The sequence below is a fragment of the Sprattus sprattus genome (genome assembly GCF_963457725.1).
Source record: "Sprattus sprattus genome assembly, chromosome: 10".
Taxonomy (NCBI): Eukaryota; Metazoa; Chordata; class Actinopteri; order Clupeiformes; family Clupeidae; genus Sprattus; species Sprattus sprattus.
This window is the reverse complement of record NC_137908.1, coordinates 12749547-12769320: the sequence shown is the minus strand read 5'-3', so window position 1 is coordinate 12769320 and position 19774 is coordinate 12749547. Positions and strand designations below refer to the sequence as shown.

General features: G+C 41.3%; 2 protein-coding genes across 3 annotated transcripts in view; one reads left to right on the top strand and one right to left on the bottom strand.

Annotated features, from left to right (window-relative positions):
- Positions 1-407: 407 nt before the first annotated feature.
- Positions 408-3066, top strand: snrpc (small nuclear ribonucleoprotein polypeptide C). Its single transcript, XM_080846288.1, has 6 exons — positions 408-484; positions 1124-1166; positions 1800-1908; positions 2049-2138; positions 2279-2401; positions 2596-3066. Exons 1-6 carry the CDS (start codon positions 477-479, stop codon positions 2718-2720), a joined length of 498 nt encoding a protein of 165 aa, XP_080702414.1. The 5' UTR covers positions 408-476; the 3' UTR covers positions 2721-3066.
- A 982-nt stretch (positions 3067-4048) lies between these two features.
- The window catches only part of ankrd52a (ankyrin repeat domain 52a), a 29240-nt gene continuing 13514 nt past the window's right edge, over positions 4049-19774 (bottom strand). Inside the window, exons 20-29 of one of the 2 annotated variants that reach the window (XM_080846160.1) lie at positions 19396-19513; positions 18967-19186; positions 17754-17841; positions 17563-17646; positions 17199-17344; positions 16991-17073; positions 16231-16313; positions 15762-15853; positions 15342-15555; positions 4049-12240 (exon numbers count right to left, since the gene is read on the bottom strand). In XM_080846160.1, coding sequence (XP_080702286.1) covers positions 12237-12240; positions 15342-15555; positions 15762-15853; positions 16231-16313; positions 16991-17073; positions 17199-17344; positions 17563-17646; positions 17754-17841; positions 18967-19186; positions 19396-19513 — 1132 coding nt within the window. In that variant the 3' untranslated portion in view covers positions 4049-12236. Of the gene's footprint in view, positions 15556-15761; positions 15854-16230; positions 16314-16990; positions 17074-17198; positions 17345-17562; positions 17647-17753; positions 17842-18966; positions 19187-19395; positions 19514-19774 lie in introns of both variants that reach the window. The other variant, XM_080846161.1, reaches the window with a different exon arrangement.

The window sequence follows — 19774 nt, the reverse complement described above, 5'->3', positions numbered from 1 at the left end:
ATTTGAGCCTTGTTGACAATTCACAGTACTTTTCCTGTGTTTGATTGTCCAGGCTGATGGCTATGTAGGACAGGACGAGAAGTTGAGGATTGACTCAGTATATTTTAAGCTTATTATTTATATATAAAAAAATATTCTCTATTTATGTATTATTTTTTAAGCGTTATTTATAACAACTTATGATATAATTATGTTTTATATTACATAATCTAAAAATAATAATTCATATTACAGAAACACGAAACCTGCGGAAATGTGTGATACATTGTAACCTAATAAGATTGAATGTGGCCACATTTTCCTCCGAATGGCAGATTTTCAGGTGCCTACATATTACACTCCGCATTGAAAGGTGGCGCTAATGCGCCTGGGTAATTGTTCACTCCACAGATCAAGAGGGAGGAGAAGAATAACACTACAACCGGTTATTCATTTAGCTAACCAGCTAGCTGTGGCAACGTGTGGGGTTGTGGAAAATGCCCAAGTAAGTGTGTTTTATTTATGTCCAACCACCGTGTTTGTTTAGAAATTAGGACATAAACGTTTGCACGTGTTTCCTTATGGCACACATTTGCCATGGAATCATAGAGAACATTGTGAGCTGCCGATGCTTTAACGTTATGTGAACTTAGCATTATCTAGCTAGCTCACTGTGTCTGTAACATACAAGTAGTGGTGTTTGCTAACGTTATGTAGTTAACCAACAACAAATGACAATTGAGCTAAGGTTACTTTTTACAGTGGAGAGATCAGTTCGGTCAGATGATGTATTTCACCTCAGCCATTTGAAAGAATTGTGGAAAAACGTGACTAATACAAGTACGCTGCGGTCAAGATTATTGTATTTGGCTAGCTAGCTAACGTAGTCTGTTGGAGGATTTCACCAGTTAACTTTAGCTATCCTGGTTTAGAAGCGTCGAAACGGGAACTGTTAATATTCTGATTCGTGATTAGTTGTTTGTACTGTCTGGAGTAACCATGTGTTAGTTATATAAATGGAAGTGCTTTTACCCTATGGTTAAGCTTGACCGGCAATCCCTTTTCTCTTTAAGATGATTGTTAGCAGGTAGCTAACATTACTTTATGATCACTTAACTAACCAGTGTTTCTTCCCTTGTGCAAGGTTTTACTGTGACTACTGCGACACATATCTCACCCACGATTCGGTAAGAGGTTATATGTTCTCCTTCAATGCCACAAACTACTAAAACAGCATCAAGAATGTAACAGTAGTCAGCTTAAGAAAGTCAGTGCCTTTTTTTAAACATCAAACCAAAATTGACACGCATTCCCTTTGAGTACTACTCGTCCGTTGTCCAGACAGTATTACTCTTTTTTTTTTTTAACTTATTTATTAGATTCACTTATCTAATTTTATGAATTGATTTCGTTTACTTTAATTGTGTATCTGTATTGTTAATGTTCCTTGTTACTTTTTAAGCACCTTGACACACATCTGCGATTTTTGTGTGTTTATAAACTAACTTTATCCTGTTTTCCCTTTTGGTTACCTCTTTATGGAGAGGAGTCCCACTAACTGCGTTTGTTAGAATTTTGAAGCCCATGCAAGTTGTATTTAAGCAGTTATTTGAAGTGTCTGGGTAATGGCATGGAAATCGTAAATCATTTTTCAGGACCACTGAAATGCCAGCACACAAGAAAAAGACTGCACTGTGTGAGGCTAAGCTGGTTATGCAAAATAAATAAGAATCATGTACTTTTGTATTCCCCATTGAAAAGAGCTGTTTAAAAGTTTACATTATGAACTTATGGATAATTATCTTACTTGCCTTTGACAGCCGTCAGTGCGGAAGACTCACTGCAGCGGTCGAAAGCATAAAGAAAATGTAAAGGACTACTATCAGAAATGGATGGAGGAGCAAGCACAGAGTCTTATCGATAAAACGAGTGAGTAGTGCTTGCCAAAATTGATTGATGGGCTTGGTGGTTGTGGATTATGAATTTTGTGAAGGGCTATTGTGTGCAGATCAGTGCGGCTTTACCATCCAGGCCTTGTGTGAAAAAAGTTCTACTTTCTTCTTTTTTAGCTGCTGCATTTCAGCAAGGCAAGATCCCGCCCACTCCGTTCCCCGGGCAACCTCCACCTGGCGGCTCACTGCTTCCTCATCCAAACATAAGTGAGTCTACTTACTAAAAAAGTGTATTCAGCACGTTAAAACTAAATGTTTAGCTGTGGTCGCATTTTACTCAACATTGTCAGTCACCTGTGTTAATGAAACATTACAAGAGAAAGCAGAGGCTTTATGCCGTTGCGCTGATCCCCATCTACTTCCAGGTGGACCCCCCCGGCCGGGGATGCTGCCGGCGCCCCCGATGGGTGGACCTCCTATGATGCCTATGATGGGTCCTCCTCCACACGGAATGATGCCTGGTGGACCAGGTCAGTGGCCATGTAGCAGATTGGTGGAAATCATAATTTAGCTGAAGAGTACTTTGTGGAGAAAGACAGTGCTGTTGTATCTGGCTTGATTGATGGAGTGGAGATGGGTTGTATGTAGGTTTGTTACTGAAGAGTTTGAATGTCAAGGTTCTGCAAAGATTTTCTCTTCAACACACGTCAAATTGCCTTAACAGGTCCTGGTATGAGACCGCCAATGGGTGGCCACATGCAGATGATGCCTGGACCCCATATGATGCGCCCACCTGCCCGCCCCATGATGCTTCAAGTTAGGCCAGGGATGGTGCGGCCTGACAGATAAGAACTAACCTTTAACCCCTGAAGGAACATCCTCACCCCTCTACCCCGTCAGATTATGCCATTGCTCAAGGTCATGCATGTGGAATTGTGGATACAAGTTTTTGTTGGTGGGTTGAGATTATGGATCACTGCTTTTATTTTTAATTTGATTTTAATTCTCAGTTGGCCAAATTTTTCCTCCTCCTAATGTCGTGACGGCACTGGTCTTGGCAGACAGTGACATTATCGCTGGTGCATAACTTACAGATCTGATGTAATGGTCCTGTAGATTTGTTTTCCATCTGAACACGTTTTTTTGTAAGCTATTGTATGTTTGACATTTTATTAAATGCAATTTTAGGAAACAATGTTTGTACATTTTCTTATTGGCAATTCATCCTAGTAGTCCAAGCAAACACTTACAATCCAAGATGCTGAATCTGGTAATCTGTAGAACTGGAGTTTAATTATTGAATGGTGTTTGAATGCCAGATGTCTGAGCACATCTCCTTTTTTCAGTTGTTGCTTATGGACATAGTTTAAACCTACATCTGACACTATGAACAAGATTTAAGGAAGTATTACTTCCATTACGTATGTAGCTGTAGTTTATTGGTGGACTAACATCTAATTCATCTCGACTGAAGAGATCAGTCCTATTTACCTCTGAAGTTTGTGTAATCCTTTTGATTGTCACTTGATCAAAGGTCATGTAGGCCTTGTGGAAGGGAATAATTATTTGCATTCTGGGCTCTCCCCTGTTGGATGTAATTTAGGCAAAAAGTTGTTTGGCCACCATTGCAGCTGGAGTGGCTTAGTAATTAAGGAAATGTGTGAGGTTCTCAGATTCGAGACGAGCATTTTTAATAATTTATGAAATTAAAGACAAACTAATTTAATTTGATCTTAAGTATAAATCCTTACCGTAGATATTTAATTCATCCAAATTAAACACAACTCGACACAAAAAGCAGACACACAATTTGATATTAAGCGATAGCACTTTATTTAAACATAACCAATTCTAAGCCACAATACTGAATAACAAGACTCAATGGCTGCAGCATACATTGTAAAAAAAAAAAAAAATCAGGTTTGAATGCCTTAGTTAATGGAGTTTCTCTTGTCCTGTACTTGGAGGTCAATGCAAATTTGAATCATTTGTAAGTGTCAATCAAATTATAGTTCCTTTCACTTTTTTTTCCTCTTCAAAAACACAAATGTAACATTTTGCAACATATAACCATTCACTAGCACACGTTAGGATTTAACAAGGCAAAGTGCTTTCAGAGATTGCATTGTCACAGAAAATCATGTACGGCTTGTCTCTTTACCCATTTCTTTTAGGTGGGTTTGGAAGGGGGGGGGGGCAGGGGGCAGAGTTTAGGGAGGGGTTCTGAAGAGGTCCTTTTGCTTAGTGGGAGCCCTGCCTAACATCTGACCTCTGTGGTGGGATGCATCTGGCGGTTTAAGGCTGGATACGATAAATGTGTTTCCTTCAGACGGAGCGCACCGCATGCACCCTTACTCAGCCTGAATTGAATTAGAGCTGCTGTCATTTTGTTGCTTTTGGAGTTATATTAGTTTAAGACGCAGACACATGACACACCAACTCCACAGTCAGAAATTTCCTATAACACAACAGCTGTAAACGTGGTAACATATGGCTTGATGCGCACATACACACAACATACACAAACACACCGTCAGGATGTGGAAAAGTTGACGTCTGCTCACTGAGTAAAGGGTGCTTTTGATGGGCTCATTGAAGCTGATCTGTCTTTGATAAAGTGTTCTCAAGGAAACTGCTGCACTAGGACCTAGAAGATTTTGTTGGTCTACTTACAGCTTGGCTTAGACATTCCTGTCGTTGGTTGTGACTAATCCTCAACAATTGAATATGACAGACACAGTCACTCATCTTGAACTTTTTTTTTAAGATAGAAAAAATTGAAATATTTTCTCCATCTTTTTCTTTTAACCTACATAAATAGGTGGCTATGCACTTAGCAGACAAAGATGACCTGTACATTATGGAGGTAGGCACAACAGAAAAACCATACTCAGTATTTTAATACTAATACTTTTTTTTTCTTTCTATTTTTTTTTTTTACAATTCCCCAAAATAGCATGAATTTGTGTATTACAAATGAAGCGTAAATCCACTTGAAGATGAAAAGTGTGGTCAGTTCTGTATCTATTTCTGTCATTGACGTTTTGAGGTAATTAGGGTTTCATATTGGATCTACTACATCGCTGCTTACGTTCTCTAATCCTTACTAAACACCTGCTTTCTCTGACAACAACAACCACCAGACACACACATTTACTCACTAGTAGGTGGCAGTAGTGAGACACCAGTGTGGGTGGGACTCGGGTTACTGCCAGACTTCAGGTATGGCATGTTCTCTGCTGCACTCCAACGCCTGAGGCTAACGTTAACGCTAACTGGTTCACCTCTTCCAGGTCTACACACAGCTGAGCAGAGGGGAGAGGAGCTGTGCGGCTCACTCTCTCTCTCAGGCTCTTTGGGAGGACATTGAGAACTTCTGATAATGTATGTTTTAAGGCAACCAACAGCCTTATTCCAGAAACAGATTGGAAAAGAATTCAAGCTTTCACTCAAAACAGTGTTCAGATATCCTCTTCAAAGGGTTAAGTTCACAAACATCTTAGGACACCAAAACAGTCTATCAAACTAAATACAAAAAAGCCCACAAACTTTTAAAGACTAGAAGTACCACGATCTTATCATAACTAGAAGGGAATGTATTTTTTTTAAAGGATTGACTAATTGGAGAGCAGAATCCTTGGGCTTCTGGTAGTGTAAACTAGTCGTGTGTAAAGTATGCCAAGACATGGAAAAATACAAATTTCTTACAAAATATTCAGCGCCACGTAGTGAGGAGCACATATCCTCAGTCTTCAAATGGGAAATGCTTGAGTACATTTAGTCATACACACACTCACACACACACAAAAAAACTCACATAGCACATGGATACGGACGTCCTAGTACCAAAAGGTAGTGATTGCAAGGTGGTTTCCCTTAATCCTGCATTATAGTATTCCACTGCAAGACCAACTCATCGTCCACACACATCCGCAAACATATAAAGCCATGCCTAATGCATCAAACACATCCCACTGATTATCATTATTCACTTTACTTTGCTGTTAATTCAAGTTTAGTTTCCAGGTTTAAGGGAAGTAGCAGGCTGCAAAAATGTTCTTATAAACAATGTTAAACTCCCTTTGCTACTCACAGTTGATCAGTCAAATCTCTGGATAAGCTCAGATTCAATCAAGATAAACCCTGCGTTAAATTAAACAAACATGCCATCCCTCGTACATGCAACAATCCACGCCTAGAAGAGCTACTCTAGATAAGATCAATAAAATCTACAACACCCTTCCAGTAGAATGCATAATGTTTCCTTATTGGTGTGTTGGAACAAATAGCTTTTCTTTATGCTACTTACTTACATTCGAAATCACTTATTTGTGAACAACTGCTTTAGATGTTGGGATCCGTTTGCAACCTTGGCCAGTTCATTATATCTAATAGGACATGTTTTCAAAGCTGCGGACAATCTTAATTAAAGCGCAGCTATTTTTCAGTTGTACTTGTGCTTGTGAACGAGTCAAGGTGCAATCACAAATGGAGATATTGCTTTAACTGAATGAACTACGGATTACTTGACCATGGGCAAACCTCTTTTTCTACACAAGGTCATTTACCCAATTGGAAAAAGACCTTTAAAACCAGCCCATAATCAAGCCCAGAGGGCTGAAGTGTCATCTTGGAAGGTTACTGTGAGCACAACTGGCAGGCCAGAATTTGGAGACTTGGTGTTCAGAACTTCCTCTTTGGACTTGTGCTTTGAAAAATCTGTCAACACATACTCAGTACAGTTTTGACAATTCTGTACACAGAGATTGCTGTGGTGACAAAATGAACTAGCAGGTCAACAAAATGGCTTCCAGTTCCTTGGGATTAATGGAATTTGTGGCAGCCTAATGCAACAGGTGGTTGGACCCATAATGGACCCTGTGAAACAGGACTACTCAGTGGTAATTCATAAGGCTTCAGACTGGTTTGAATGGAAGACCATTTACAGAGACTAAACAAACAACTGTAAATAGATATTTTGATTCAATTTAGAAGCTCTTCAGAAATTATGTGACCCTCTCTCTTTAAGTAACACACTACAATTACCTATAAATATGAACTAAATAACCAGCAATTGTTCTAAACTGAATGCATAATCAGTATTCTTGGTGAAAATGCCACCATGCAATATAACCTCTCTTACAATTTAACAGCATTTATAGCTTGCACCAAATAAATCTTAGTGTGGCTACAATTGAGAACAACACAATTCCGTGGAGCAAGAATGTTAAATAGAGTCCATGGTTTAGAATTAATTTTGAAAAGATGTTGCACAAACCAGGAAAATCGTTTAACGTAGGCCATTCAAGTTTCCTCATTCCAACTGCACAGCAATGTTTTCACACCGTAGCTCCACCATGCATAACAGGACCTCCACCAAACATGGGATTTTGCATAAGTTGCCATACATGACCTGAGCCTCCAGTTAGGTCCATTTGAGAGGAATTCTTTTGAGACCTTTAGCCTTCAAAAAGCAGCAACTGTCCCTTCCTAGGGCAATCAAGCCAAATGCAGAGGACAACTAGATCATCCGCTTTTAGATGATCCCACTGGTGTCTACAGAGATCCCCTGCTGAAAAGTGTTCTGACCAAACACTACAATGAACTGTGGCTCTCCCATACTTACTATGGGTAGGTTGGGTGAAAGGCATTGGATGTTCACCAGGCTAAAATTCTCTAGGACTTCAAAAGGATAATGAGGCACACTGACATAGAGCTTGCAGGTCTTATGGACGCGTGCCATCATCTATAATGGCTTCTTCTCTCAATCTCCACTTATCCAAAGCCAGAGAGGCAACACATGGTAGTGACCTCAGATAACTGAAAATAGCCTTAAAACATCAACAGGACAAGAGGTATCAGATGAGAGAAGGTCATTAATATTACTTCCATGACACACTGTGATATACAACCATGAGGACAGAGGTCACAGTACTATGGAGGCAACCTCAGGCCGGTGACAGACATCAGTCTACGTTTCATTTGTCTGGAGCTGTTAAAGGGTGCAGGGATTCATGCAAAGCGGAGGATCTGTAGATGGATTTGTCACAAACAGCTCATTCACATGGGTCGGTACATTTAAAATGACAGATGTACAGCTATCTGAGTCCTGGGACTGGCTAAATCCCTGCTATGCCCATTTAGAATCTAGAGGTTGACAAAAACTTGAAAAACACTTTTTTTCTTACATAGATGCATTATTATAATTTTTTTACAATATCAACATAGACTTTGTTATATATTAAAACAAGGTTATCTTCTATAACTGCAGCCACTATTGATATGAAAACCTGTACACCAATTATCACCAGTAAGGTAACAAAGACGTTTTTTTTTTTTTTTTACTTTACGTTGAGGGAATTCACATGGTGTACCCTTAAGTTTAAGGCATGCTTTCTATGGGGGGCAGAGGGGAAGGTGAAAACATAAAAGATTCTGCTATTGCCTTTCACCGATGCTTCAAGTAAAGAGGGACACTGGTGTCCTTGGAGGTAAGGCTCAGGGGAGATGTTGCTGCACAGATGCTGACCTGGGACCAGCTTCTCTCCCCTCTTTCGCAGTCTGAGCAGTAGAATAGAACATGACAACTGGTCCACAGTCAGCACTTTTCAGGAGCAACTTTCTACCAACACCGGAGGTAAGTGGGAGATATCCCAGTAGACCGTGCTGTGGACAGTATCACTGTAGTTAATATGTGACACGACAGCTATGATAACTATAATATAAACTAACTATAAAAAAAAATATCTAATTCCAGCTTTCCTATAAACCCTCTCTTTATTTTCAAAGCATAATAAAGTTCTGGATGTTAAATAATCACGGATATATATTTTACGAAAACAAATACTATTCAATCTTACAAAGAGCTGTGATCTCTCACCAACAAAACTCTAAGACACAAATGAGAAGCTACATTAGAAGTGATTCCACCACTCCTGTCAAATACAGACCTACGTCCTGTACGAGACCAGATAGAGCCAGGACCACAACTAGTACTTCAGTACCCTGAAGAAACAAGGAAAACAAAACTCACAAATTTACAAGATCACTAGTCATGCCCATTTTCTTCAATGCTTGTTTTTTTTTTTTATTGATGCTTTGTGTGTTCTTTGTGTGTCAACTGCTACCATATCCACTAGTTTGTGCAAGTCTATCTCTCCTCCTCTCAAACTGGCCGACTGCAATATTGCTTTTTAAAAACTCAAAACATACCTTTCAACAAAGAGTGTTGACAAAACTGTCTGACAAAATGTACATTTGCTATGGGATTGATGCTAAACAGATGAGTAGAGGACAAGAAAGGAAGAAAAGAAAAAACAAGTAGCTCCAATCTTTCTCCTAGAATACTCGAGCATTCTAGAAAACGTAGTCTTACCCACCATTTGAGCCAGTTAAGGACATTATTTCTGAAAAAAGGTTTTCCCCCATCTTGAGAAGTGTGATGAACTGAGTCTCTTCGAATATGAACTCTGAACTAATCGTTTTATACAGTCAACAGCCTATACCCTAGAACTCTCACTCATACAGCTTACAAGATTTCCTTTTTCAGTGAGAGCAATACAAAACTGGTTATCTACATCTTAGTGAAGGTCTAAGGGGATCGGCACTATTAAAGAGTTTCACTTGTGATAAGGACTTTGGGAATCAATAACTGGGTGAGGAGAGAGATGGCCTTTGATGAAACAAAGGCAAAAGAAAAAGGTGAGAATCACTCTTTGAACCTCTTTTTTTCTCCTTCTTTTGCGCCAAACCCCACTGGACAAAAGATGACTTCAACCTTGACCAAATTTTTCCTTCCAACAACCATCGAGAACAAACAAGAGACGGAAATTGCTACGGCACTTACGGGTCTAGGTAACAGCATGGGGCGTCATTAAGGTTGAATGCTTTTGATATGCTATCAGTTATGAAACAAAGACGTACATATTCCAAACAAGTACAAAGACTATGCAGGCTTGCGCACCACAACACAGGAAGAACATCAGGAGGTAACTGTAAGGCAATTGCAGTAGAGAATATGGCTGCCATTTTGTAACAACAACCACGTTGAGCTAGGCTGCATCACAGGACAGTGCAGAATGGAGGGGCCCTAAAGGACCACATGAGCAGTGCTAAAGATGACATTGGTGTGACATTTGTGCTGAGAACATAAGGCATGTGCATCGGCTACATCTATAACCCTCTTCTCTGCTAAAAAATAATGTCCAACACTGGCTCAAATGAGAAGACTGTGTTTCGAACCTTTGCCCAATTTTCTGCAGATGTAAGCAGATGTGGAAAAGGGACAACCCTAAAAAAGGGTGTCAGACTTTCATTGATTAATCTATTACTTTTTGTCATTTTGTCTAGAGACAGTGCAGTAATGTCAGCTTCACAACCCTGACTACTCAAAATTTAGACCTTACATTCACTTTAAGTCAGCAAATTACTGGACTATGGCTCAGCAGAGATGTCTGTCAATCGACAAATACCTATACATAGTTTGTGTTCTTCATCAAATGTCAGTTTTTGTCCTCAATTTTCATTTTTTTTTTTAAACATCCTTGCTCTTTTTGGCAACTGGTTGAAGAAAGGCAGTGCAAATAGAGGTCATTTTTTTCTGTTTGAAATGGACTTTGTGCTACACACATGTGCACATTCAGGTGCAAGCTTTACTTTCATTGCTACCAAATAATGATCCCGACAAGAGAAACCATCCCCTCCTCATACGTAGACACGAACACACAAACAAACACACACACAGCACACCTGCTCACCAGTGAAAAGTGAGACACCCTCTCACCTCTTTTGCTGAAGAAAACTGTAACCCCTAACGTTAATATCTACATAGGTAACATGTATACATAAATACACACATACATATAGAGATATTAAATATACAAAAGTGCCTATTCATTCGATAAGTGCTTTTGGTCTGGGCTGAGCCGTGTCCTCTGCAATGAGCTTATGCTTGACGAGGGTGGGTGGGTTGGAGTTGGGCCCAAACTCTCCAACCTTACACCAGACCAAAGTCTGGCCAGGGGGCCTGTCAGCACTTTGCACAGCTCTTGACAAGACAAGGTGGTTTGCATCGGGAGCAAGTCCTGTTCGTCCAGGCCAGCTAATCTGTGGCAATTTATTTAACTTGCACTCAACCCACTTTCCAAATTGAATGTAGTACGGTAGTCCAATTTTGAGAAGAAAAAAAAAAAGGTTATGCAGGTGTTAGAGCAGGATGTCTTTCTCTCTCTTGCTTGCTCGAACACTCTTTAGTTTGAACAAAATGTACAATTTCAAATAAAAATCCCTTCTCCTATTCAGCTGAATTAGATTATTATTAAATGGCTTATTTGTTGATGTGATATCTCCGCACAAGCAACACCCTTGTCTGACATCATAGAAAAAGGCCTATGTAAAATGCCACAAAAAGTTCAGGTAGCTTAATACAATCATTTCTTTCAGCATACTAGTACAAATATGAGAAATAGCAATTACACTGATTTTGGCATTTGCTATTCCTGCATATAGTAAAGGATATTGACTTTTTTTTTCTCCTTAAAGGCTTTAAAATGAAATACCTTGTGGAACACCGGTACTGGCCACATCAGGTGCAAGATAAGCATTTGCTTTTTTTCAACTTTTCCATTTTTTTTCTTATTTTTTTCCTTTTCCATTTTTTTGTATTTTTAACATGATACCTTCTCATCCCTGTTAATGCACCATAGACCTGACTATAAAATCTCAGTCTGCAATGAACTTTGAATTTGATGCATAAAAGTATGTGTTAATATATATATATCTATATGTATATATAGATAGATAAATATGTGTGACTACCAATACCCCATGAACATTTGTGGTACGTTTTTCTATATTATGTTAAAAGAGAACAATTGTAGGTATTGTGGAATTTATGTAAAGATTAGTAACTAATAGTTCTGACATTACAATCTAAAGTTTTTTTTTTTTTACAGTAAATTTTGCTAAGGTGATGGGGAAGCACAAGATAATCCCTTTCCTCTCCCCCAAAAAACAGTAAGCACACATACCAAGCAAGTGCGCACTCTGGGCATGACGGCACGCACATGCCGCCTTTTAAAAGGAGACTAGTTTGGGTGTCAAGATGGCAACATATTTGCACAAGTTCCCATAAAAGTGTTTCCTTACAAATAAAAAGCCCTTAGTAGACTGATTGTCATTTCAAAATGAAACAAAAAAGAACAAACACACACACACACACACACAAAAAAGAAAGCGAACACAAGGAAACTTATTAGTCTACCTCTTCAGCTGCTCTTTGAGATAGAATTTCTGATCCTCTGCCACTGATGGCAGTACTCCCACAGAGCCACACAGTAGAAGAATGAAGTGATTCATGTTGCCTGATCACCTGGAGTGCAAAAGTCAGTCAGTAATACACTTTTAAACTTAGGCTTTACGCATTGTTGTTTGTTTCACGATCCAAGCCATAAGGGTGAACCATATGGTGCTCATTCCTGCTTAAATGGTCAAGTAAAATTGTGCAAATCAAAAATTGAAAACTGAAATGCTAACACACGAAATGCTAGTTTGGATATACCTACGTCTCCCGGTAACTACACAAAACACAGTTAAGGCCAAGGCAGCTGGCACTAACACTCAAGATTTTCTAGCCACAAACTGAGGACACACGATATAAAAACACTACCTTTCACTAAAAAGCTTAACTGACTGATATAGTATTTAATACTTTTAACTATGGAATAGATGGCCGGCTGTGCAAAAAAGCATGGAAGATAACACACCTACACAAATTATTTGAAAAAAAAAATAATAATAATCTTGTTCCATAGCACCACGCAGCCTCTTCCACAATCATATAGGAGCACTTTTTTTAACCTCTCGTTCAGTGGCGCGTAAATTGGTTGAAGAACTGAAATCGGTCAAACCCAGCCTGCGTACCAACAGCTACAGTAAGGCCAGGAGGCGAGGAGAGGAAGAGCAGCAGCTACCGAGGCTAGCATCCCAGTAGCCGACAGACAGGATAGCTGGAGCATAAAGCAAGTACATTCAGGGAGAGGCAACGCCGTTTAAAAGGTCGATATGAAACAGGTAGAGGACGCCCACCCAACAGCTAGCGACCTCGACAGAGATCAGCAAGAACATGGAGATGATTATCCAGGTCCAAAGGAATCATTAGGGCACAGTGTGAAATGCTGGCAATTGGCTGGATGAGATTATAAGGGAGATGAAGCCATCACTGGGATGCTCTGGCACCAGGGGTGCTGCTTTTGAGTCTTCTAGCAGAGCGATCATAATTTTGCTTGCAATGGACTTGGGAGGCTGAGGCCAACACCTGTGCCGAGGGACAAACCGAAGGCCCCATAGCCTGGAAAATATTTGGCCGTACCCACAAACCCTGGTTACTAGACAAGTCTACAGTGATGCCGTACATGAGGTCATTATGTTGTAGTTTTTATGTTTTTAAAGCTTCAAGTGCATTGGACCTGTAGATGCATTCAAATTTTGTATTTTACTTTTTTGGTGAACTATGATTTGGTGGCAATTGAATACATCTAGCATGCAAATATGATATGTTATCTTCATAGCAGGTGATGGGCAACATGTAATACCAGGCAAAGGTAAGGGGGGCTCTTCAGTGTGGCTTTGTGGGAGTAATCAGCTTAGCATAAAACATGTAACACCTTTGGTAGCTTTCCTTCTCCAACAGTGCATATTCCAATTATAAAGTGTATATATATTTTAGCCTTGAACTGGATAACTGTGTTAATTTCTTTAAAACCAAACGCTTCCTTGGCAAGTTCTACGGAAAGTGAATCTGAGGAGTATTAACAACCAAAATCCTTGCAGGATCAAGCAAAATGTGAGGTAAGACATTTTGAAGGCTCTCTTTGAGTATTGCTCTTAAATAAGGATGAAGGGAAAAAAAAAAACGAAAAACATGAAATAAGACCCGCTTTTAAATACCATTATTACAATCTACCAAAAAACAAAGGCAATTATATTTTAGCAGCTATATTGAAAACAATTTTTTTTTTTTTTTAAATCCTTGACACCCTATTGTGCAAACATCAACTTACTCACGTAATTAACAACCCAGACAGCTGTCTGTACTGGAAACAAATTAGGAGGTGGAGAGGAGCTAGTCCTCGCTTCGGTATGGGTGCTTGTCGTTTCTTTACGTTTTTAAGAAATTGCATTGAATTGAAAAAAACGTTTTTTTCCCCCAAACTGAAACTCCTAGAATTGTTCTCTTTTGAAGTCTCAAAAATCATTCCACATAGTTTGGGAGGGGTGTTGGATAAGGGAGGTGGGTACATCACTGAAAGGGGTACTTAAGGTGGGTCAGGGAGAATCCTGCCCACAGTAATTAGCATGATGAGTATCATTAGCTGTTGTGAGACTTGAGGCACAGCACTGTAAGACATCTAGAAATTACCAGAGAAGCCCAAAAGATGGCCATATTTTTCTTGCACTCAAATTCCTTCATCTTCCACTTCTGTGAGTAGAAAGGCTGACAATTCCTTCATATTTGAGCTCACTGTAGGGTAGGGACCGGTGCAGACAGCCCCTCATGCTATACACTGAAACTCGTTCTTTTATTCATGTGAAATCATATTATTTTTTTTCCATCCACTTAAAAAGGCAAACTTTGTCAAAACCAACTAAACGACCTCACCCAATTAAACCGGAGGAGCAAAGCCATCACTGTGTTATTAATGTGACTGCTCAAGCATGTAAGTAACGAGTGAGTGGGTGGGGCTGGGTGCAGTTTCATCATAATTGGGCCCCTTCATTAGAATGCGTCATGTGAGGTCTGTCTGCACTGGAAGTGGTCCCCCCCACCCGTCCTGTGGCCGTGCAGTCAAACCTGTTGGTTGTTTCCTCTCCCCTGCAAGACTCTCATGCAGCACAGACTGGCTAACCACTTCTTCTGCTCGAGGGCCAAATTTGAGGTAACTGTCTCACACTAATAGGGCAGGTGAAGCTGTTAAATGCTTCTCCACACAGTTTGTAAGGTTGCTTTAGGTCTTTGTGGGAAATGAGAAAGACACAATGGACATGTGGAGACAGAGAGAGAGGGAGAGGGGCAGGAATATAGATTTTGAGTGACATATTTGCATATAGGTTTGACTGCACCCATCAGGTTAAATTCTGCGCATTCGCACACACACACTATTGCACGCACACACACACACACACACACACACACTAATTAGTATATTCCTGCGTGTCTACAGTGTGAGGCGAGGGGTGGGGGTTGTCAAGGTGAGAGTGCTGGGAAGAGGGTTATAGGGGGAGGGGGTTAGGGAGCTCAAGAGGGAAGCATGACTGACACTTCCTGTGTGTATTGAAGCAAGGGGGTTGGTCGGTGTGCACACGCGCTTTTGTGTATGTGTGTGTGTGTGTGTGATTTTGTTTGTGTGTGTGTGTTTGTTTGAGTGTGTGTGTGTGTGTGTGTGTGTGTGTGCGTGTGTTTGCGCGTCTCACTCAGTGAGGCAGCTGTCCTTGGCGTAGCCGTGGCGCAGACTGCCGTTGGCAAGTGGTCGGTGGGCGGCAGCGATGCCGCAATGCTTGAGCAGGTTGAGGCCGTAGTGGGCACTGCTGGACTCTTTGGGGGGAAAAGGCTTCATGGTGGACAGTATCAGAGCCAGGCAGTCGGCCACGTCCTTGTTGGGTGCACATGCCAGGGCTGGGGTGTGGCCTAAAGAGAGAAAAGCATGTGCACACAACCTGTCAGTCTAGTACCATGTGCAAACAGCTCAACTACACTTTTAGATTAGAATTAGAATATGAATCTGGTTGTCTAGTATAATAACTCAAGTTAGCTAGTTCTGACCAGTGTAACGTGTGTGTGTGTGTGTGTGCGCGCATTTAGATGCAGGACAGTGTGTGTTTACGTAGGCTTACCCTCATCATCCACTGCCAGCACTGTGGCTCCGCGACTCAGCAGCACCTCTACCACTGTGGCCAGACCGTTGCGAGCAGCTATATGAAGGGGCCTGGAGGGCATGTTAAGGTACTAGTTAGCAATACTGGTGGATGCTGGCTGATTAGAAACTCCACTCAGCTATATGAAGGGGCCTGGAGGGCATGTTAAGGTACTAGTTAGCAATACTGATTAGCTTATTAGAAACTCAACAGCTAAACAATCACATCCCCCTCTCCGTCAATGCCACTTTGGCTGTGACATCAGGGAGAGTTCCTAAAGTTATCCAAAACGGTCCCAAATGAGAGAACTTAGCCAAATATTACAATGTGAGGTTACCTAGTGTTCTGAATTGGCATCACTGCCTGCACTTCCGATAAAACAAGATGAGGAGACATCCAAGACACAACAGATCAAGAGGAAATAAAAAGAAAGTGGGCTGAGCCTCACATTTGCAGGGCGCTGTTGGTGGCATTGATGAGGGAGGGGTCATCTATCTCTGCCAGGATCAGGAGCGCACACATCTCGTGGCCCTAGAAGAAACACAGTGTCAGGAAAAAAAAAACAAAGACAAAAAATGAACTGTTGCCAATTCATCTCCAATGACCAAAGGTTGCCACGGAAAGTGGCATTGTTCTTTGGTGAGGTGGCAGTTGACGCTAGGGGACAGCTGTGCATGTGAAACTGTTGCTCGTGTTCCATGCAGCTGTGCTGCCATGGAGTCCAGCAAACTTCAAAGGTGAAATTTAAATCTTAAAAAAATGTATTGCGGTGCAAATTTCTGCACAGATTGACCGATCAAAGTAATGAAGACACTTGCTTCCTCCACTGCCTGAAGGCCCCTAATACAGACATTTATGATGAGTAATATCAGAAGACGTGTGTGTGCATATGTGTGTCATAATCCTTTTCATCCCCAGCTGCTCAGCCATTGGCAGTGCACAGGCAGTGAGTAGAGTCCCAGGGTATTGTCTGATGGTCCACAGAAAAGGGAGAGCACCTTATTTATCTCTTTATAATTTTTTTTTTTTATTTGGGACTTCTCATTAGTACCTCAGCTCAAATCTACACTCCATATATCTTGTGATATCACTCTTTTATGCTGCGGTTCCTGAGCAATCTATATCAACATAGTGAATGTGTGTCTGCGTAAATCTTTGTCTCTCACACTCACACACTCACACACGCACACACACACAGGTGGTAGTACCTTGCTGCAGGCCAGGTGAAGCGCTGTATTGTTGTTGATGTCCAGCAGTGTGAGATCTGCCTTGGCCTGGTGCAGCAGGATCTCTGTAGGGCAAACAAACACAGAAACAGAGAAGTGAATACTCAAGTCCTACAATGAATCAGGAAGGGTAATCACTTACAAAAGCGGCCTATAGACGCCTTCAACACGCCTTTTTTAGACAACGCACCAACGTGGGAAGTGTGTCCATTATCAGCGGCAACCATGAGTGGTGAGTGTCCGGCTTGATCGACAGCATTCACCTCTGACCCCTGGACTAGGACCAGTTGTAGCCCGGCAACACTCTCGGCATGGGCTGCAGCATGCAGCGGGGTTCTATGCACAGGAGAGGTGAAAGGTTATGGCCATGGGCTGGGTGCATTTCAACACATGAGTTCTTCTGGTACGTTATTAAAGTGGTTTAATATGCCACAAATGTTAACTTTTGTTTTTGGGTTGACACATGAAGACATCACATCACAGAAACACACACACGCATGCACACACACACACACACACACACACACACACACACAACCTTCCCACCCACCCACCTTCCTTTAGTGTCCCTAAGGTTAACCAGCTGTGTTCCCAAGGTTTCCACCAACAGTTCAGCAGCACCATCATGGCCATTGATTCTGACAAAAACAGACAGACACGATCAAGGACAATCACAGCACCATGCAATACACACGTGTTAAAATGTTATTGAGGGTACTGCAGAGGCAACGGTGGTCGTACTCACAGAGCACAGTGCAAAGGACTGAATGGGTTGCCCTCCTGGTTACTAAACGGTTTGTGTTCAAGTAAAACTTCCAAACAGTCCTCATGTCCTAAACACAGATAAATATGGAAAGACAAGACAAAGCAAATGTTCAATGACAGCTCAGTTTGCCAACAAAAAGGTATTGTTTTTAAATAGGTGCACGCCTATGACGTTTTCTCAGTATACCAGTCCGGAGTGTTAAAGTATCAACTGTTAATAAACTCAAGTTTATATTTTCCTTTGTCACACAGACTCCATTCCGTGTGCATACAGTGTCCGATAAGCCTGAGGGGTAGGTACGTGAACACATGTGTTGAATAATTCACACACATTGAAAGCCGTTCATCTGATGATCATTAACCATACTGGCATACTGTGAGAATGCAAGCCATTTTCATTGACATGGTAAAGTTGGACCATTAATCTATCCCCAGGCAAACTAATAGTATAAATGACAATCTCCCGTCACGGCTCATATGGGAATGCGACACACAAGATTCCCGTCTTCGGGAAGGGTGATTTCTCCCCCTTCATTCACTACATTGATATAAGAGTACCCCCTTGCCTAATCATATTATTTTTCTCAGGATTGTTTAATGTCTATGTGAAGCTATTTAACATCCGTAAGTGGTTGTGGCGGTTTTTATTGGTGAGTTAAATTGGATAAATCAGGTAATGCAGCAAACGGCATTGCCTGGTTAATGTGGTTGCCTAGGTGCTATGATAGCTAACCAGCTAGCTACGGAAACTTGTAAATAATCCTAAACGGTTTAAATGGTAGAGTTCAGTTTGCAAGGCATAATAGCTAGTTATTTAGCTCACGAAAAGGAAGGGAACACTCAGGTGCAGCTTCTCTACCACATACATAACTTTAAATTAGCACCGAATTAGTTCATATTAACACACCTTAACAACTGTTAGGATAGCTAGCTTGACTAGCATAAGACTTTAATTATGACCGTTAGAATCACTCTAGAAATCTTTGCTGGCAGTGCTGACTGTTTTTCGCCTCATGGGGGTTCGAACTCACTACTCCGTAACATGCTGTTTTGTGCGGGAATGAAGACACGCAACTTTGCTGGCTTGCGGGTTTAGTAAGTTATCGATTACGGATTGTTTTTAATCAGACATTGATGCAGATTCAATATGTGAAGGAGACTTGTGTTTAAATGTTGAGTGTGTACGTGCTTACCATTGTAGGCAGCCCAGTGTGAGGGCGTGTAGCCACTGTAGTCCAGCAGTGAGTCGAGCGGGTCGGCATGCAGTGCAGCAGCCAGCAGGAGACCCAGCAGCTCACGGTGGCCTCGTGATGCTGCCAGGTGCAGAGGAGTGCGTCCCCGCACATCACGACACAGAGCCTGCGCCCCATGCGCCAGCAGTGCACACACACACTCCCCACCACCCAAAGCAGCCTGCAGGGTGCATACACATAGGTCATGTTTCAGGTGATCCAATGATGGCAAGTAAGTAAGGCATTCCATATGTACAAATATCAAGGTGAAATTAATCTAATAACCAATTTAGTTAATCTAACAACGACCGACTGACATTTATTTTCAAGGACTTTCCAGTACTAGATCCTGGAGGACATGGAAACGCGCGTTCACACACACAAACTTACAGCTCGGTGCAGTGCTGTGCGGCTCCACTTGTCGCCGATGTCAGGAGTAGCTCCTCTCTCCAGCAGCAGGTGAACAGATTCAGTATGGCTGCCCAGCGCTGCCAACATCAGAGGTGTCCTGCACACACAAACACTTCATTTTAGTTCATCACTGTCAGCAAGTCCTCCATACTTTACTCCCTTGAGAAAGCAATACATTTTCAGTCCCCATTTGCCCTCCTCGAAGACGGGAACCTTGTGGCTCGCATTCCTATTTGAGCAGTGGCAGAAGACTGTCGTTAATGGTGCTAGGTTGCCAGGCGATAAAATAAAGTTCCCACTTTGACATATTAACAACATTGGCTCCTGTTCCCAAATAATGCCAATGCAGTTAATTAGC

Excerpts from the sequence above, each read along its gene's own strand:
- snrpc (XM_080846288.1), top strand. Across the intron at positions 1,909-2,048 it reads GAGTCTTATCGATAAAACGA|CTGCTGCATTTCAGCAAGGC; the intron begins GTGAGTAGTGCT and ends CTTCTTTTTTAG. Across the intron at positions 2,402-2,595 it reads AATGATGCCTGGTGGACCAG|GTCCTGGTATGAGACCGCCA; the intron begins GTCAGTGGCCAT and ends TTGCCTTAACAG.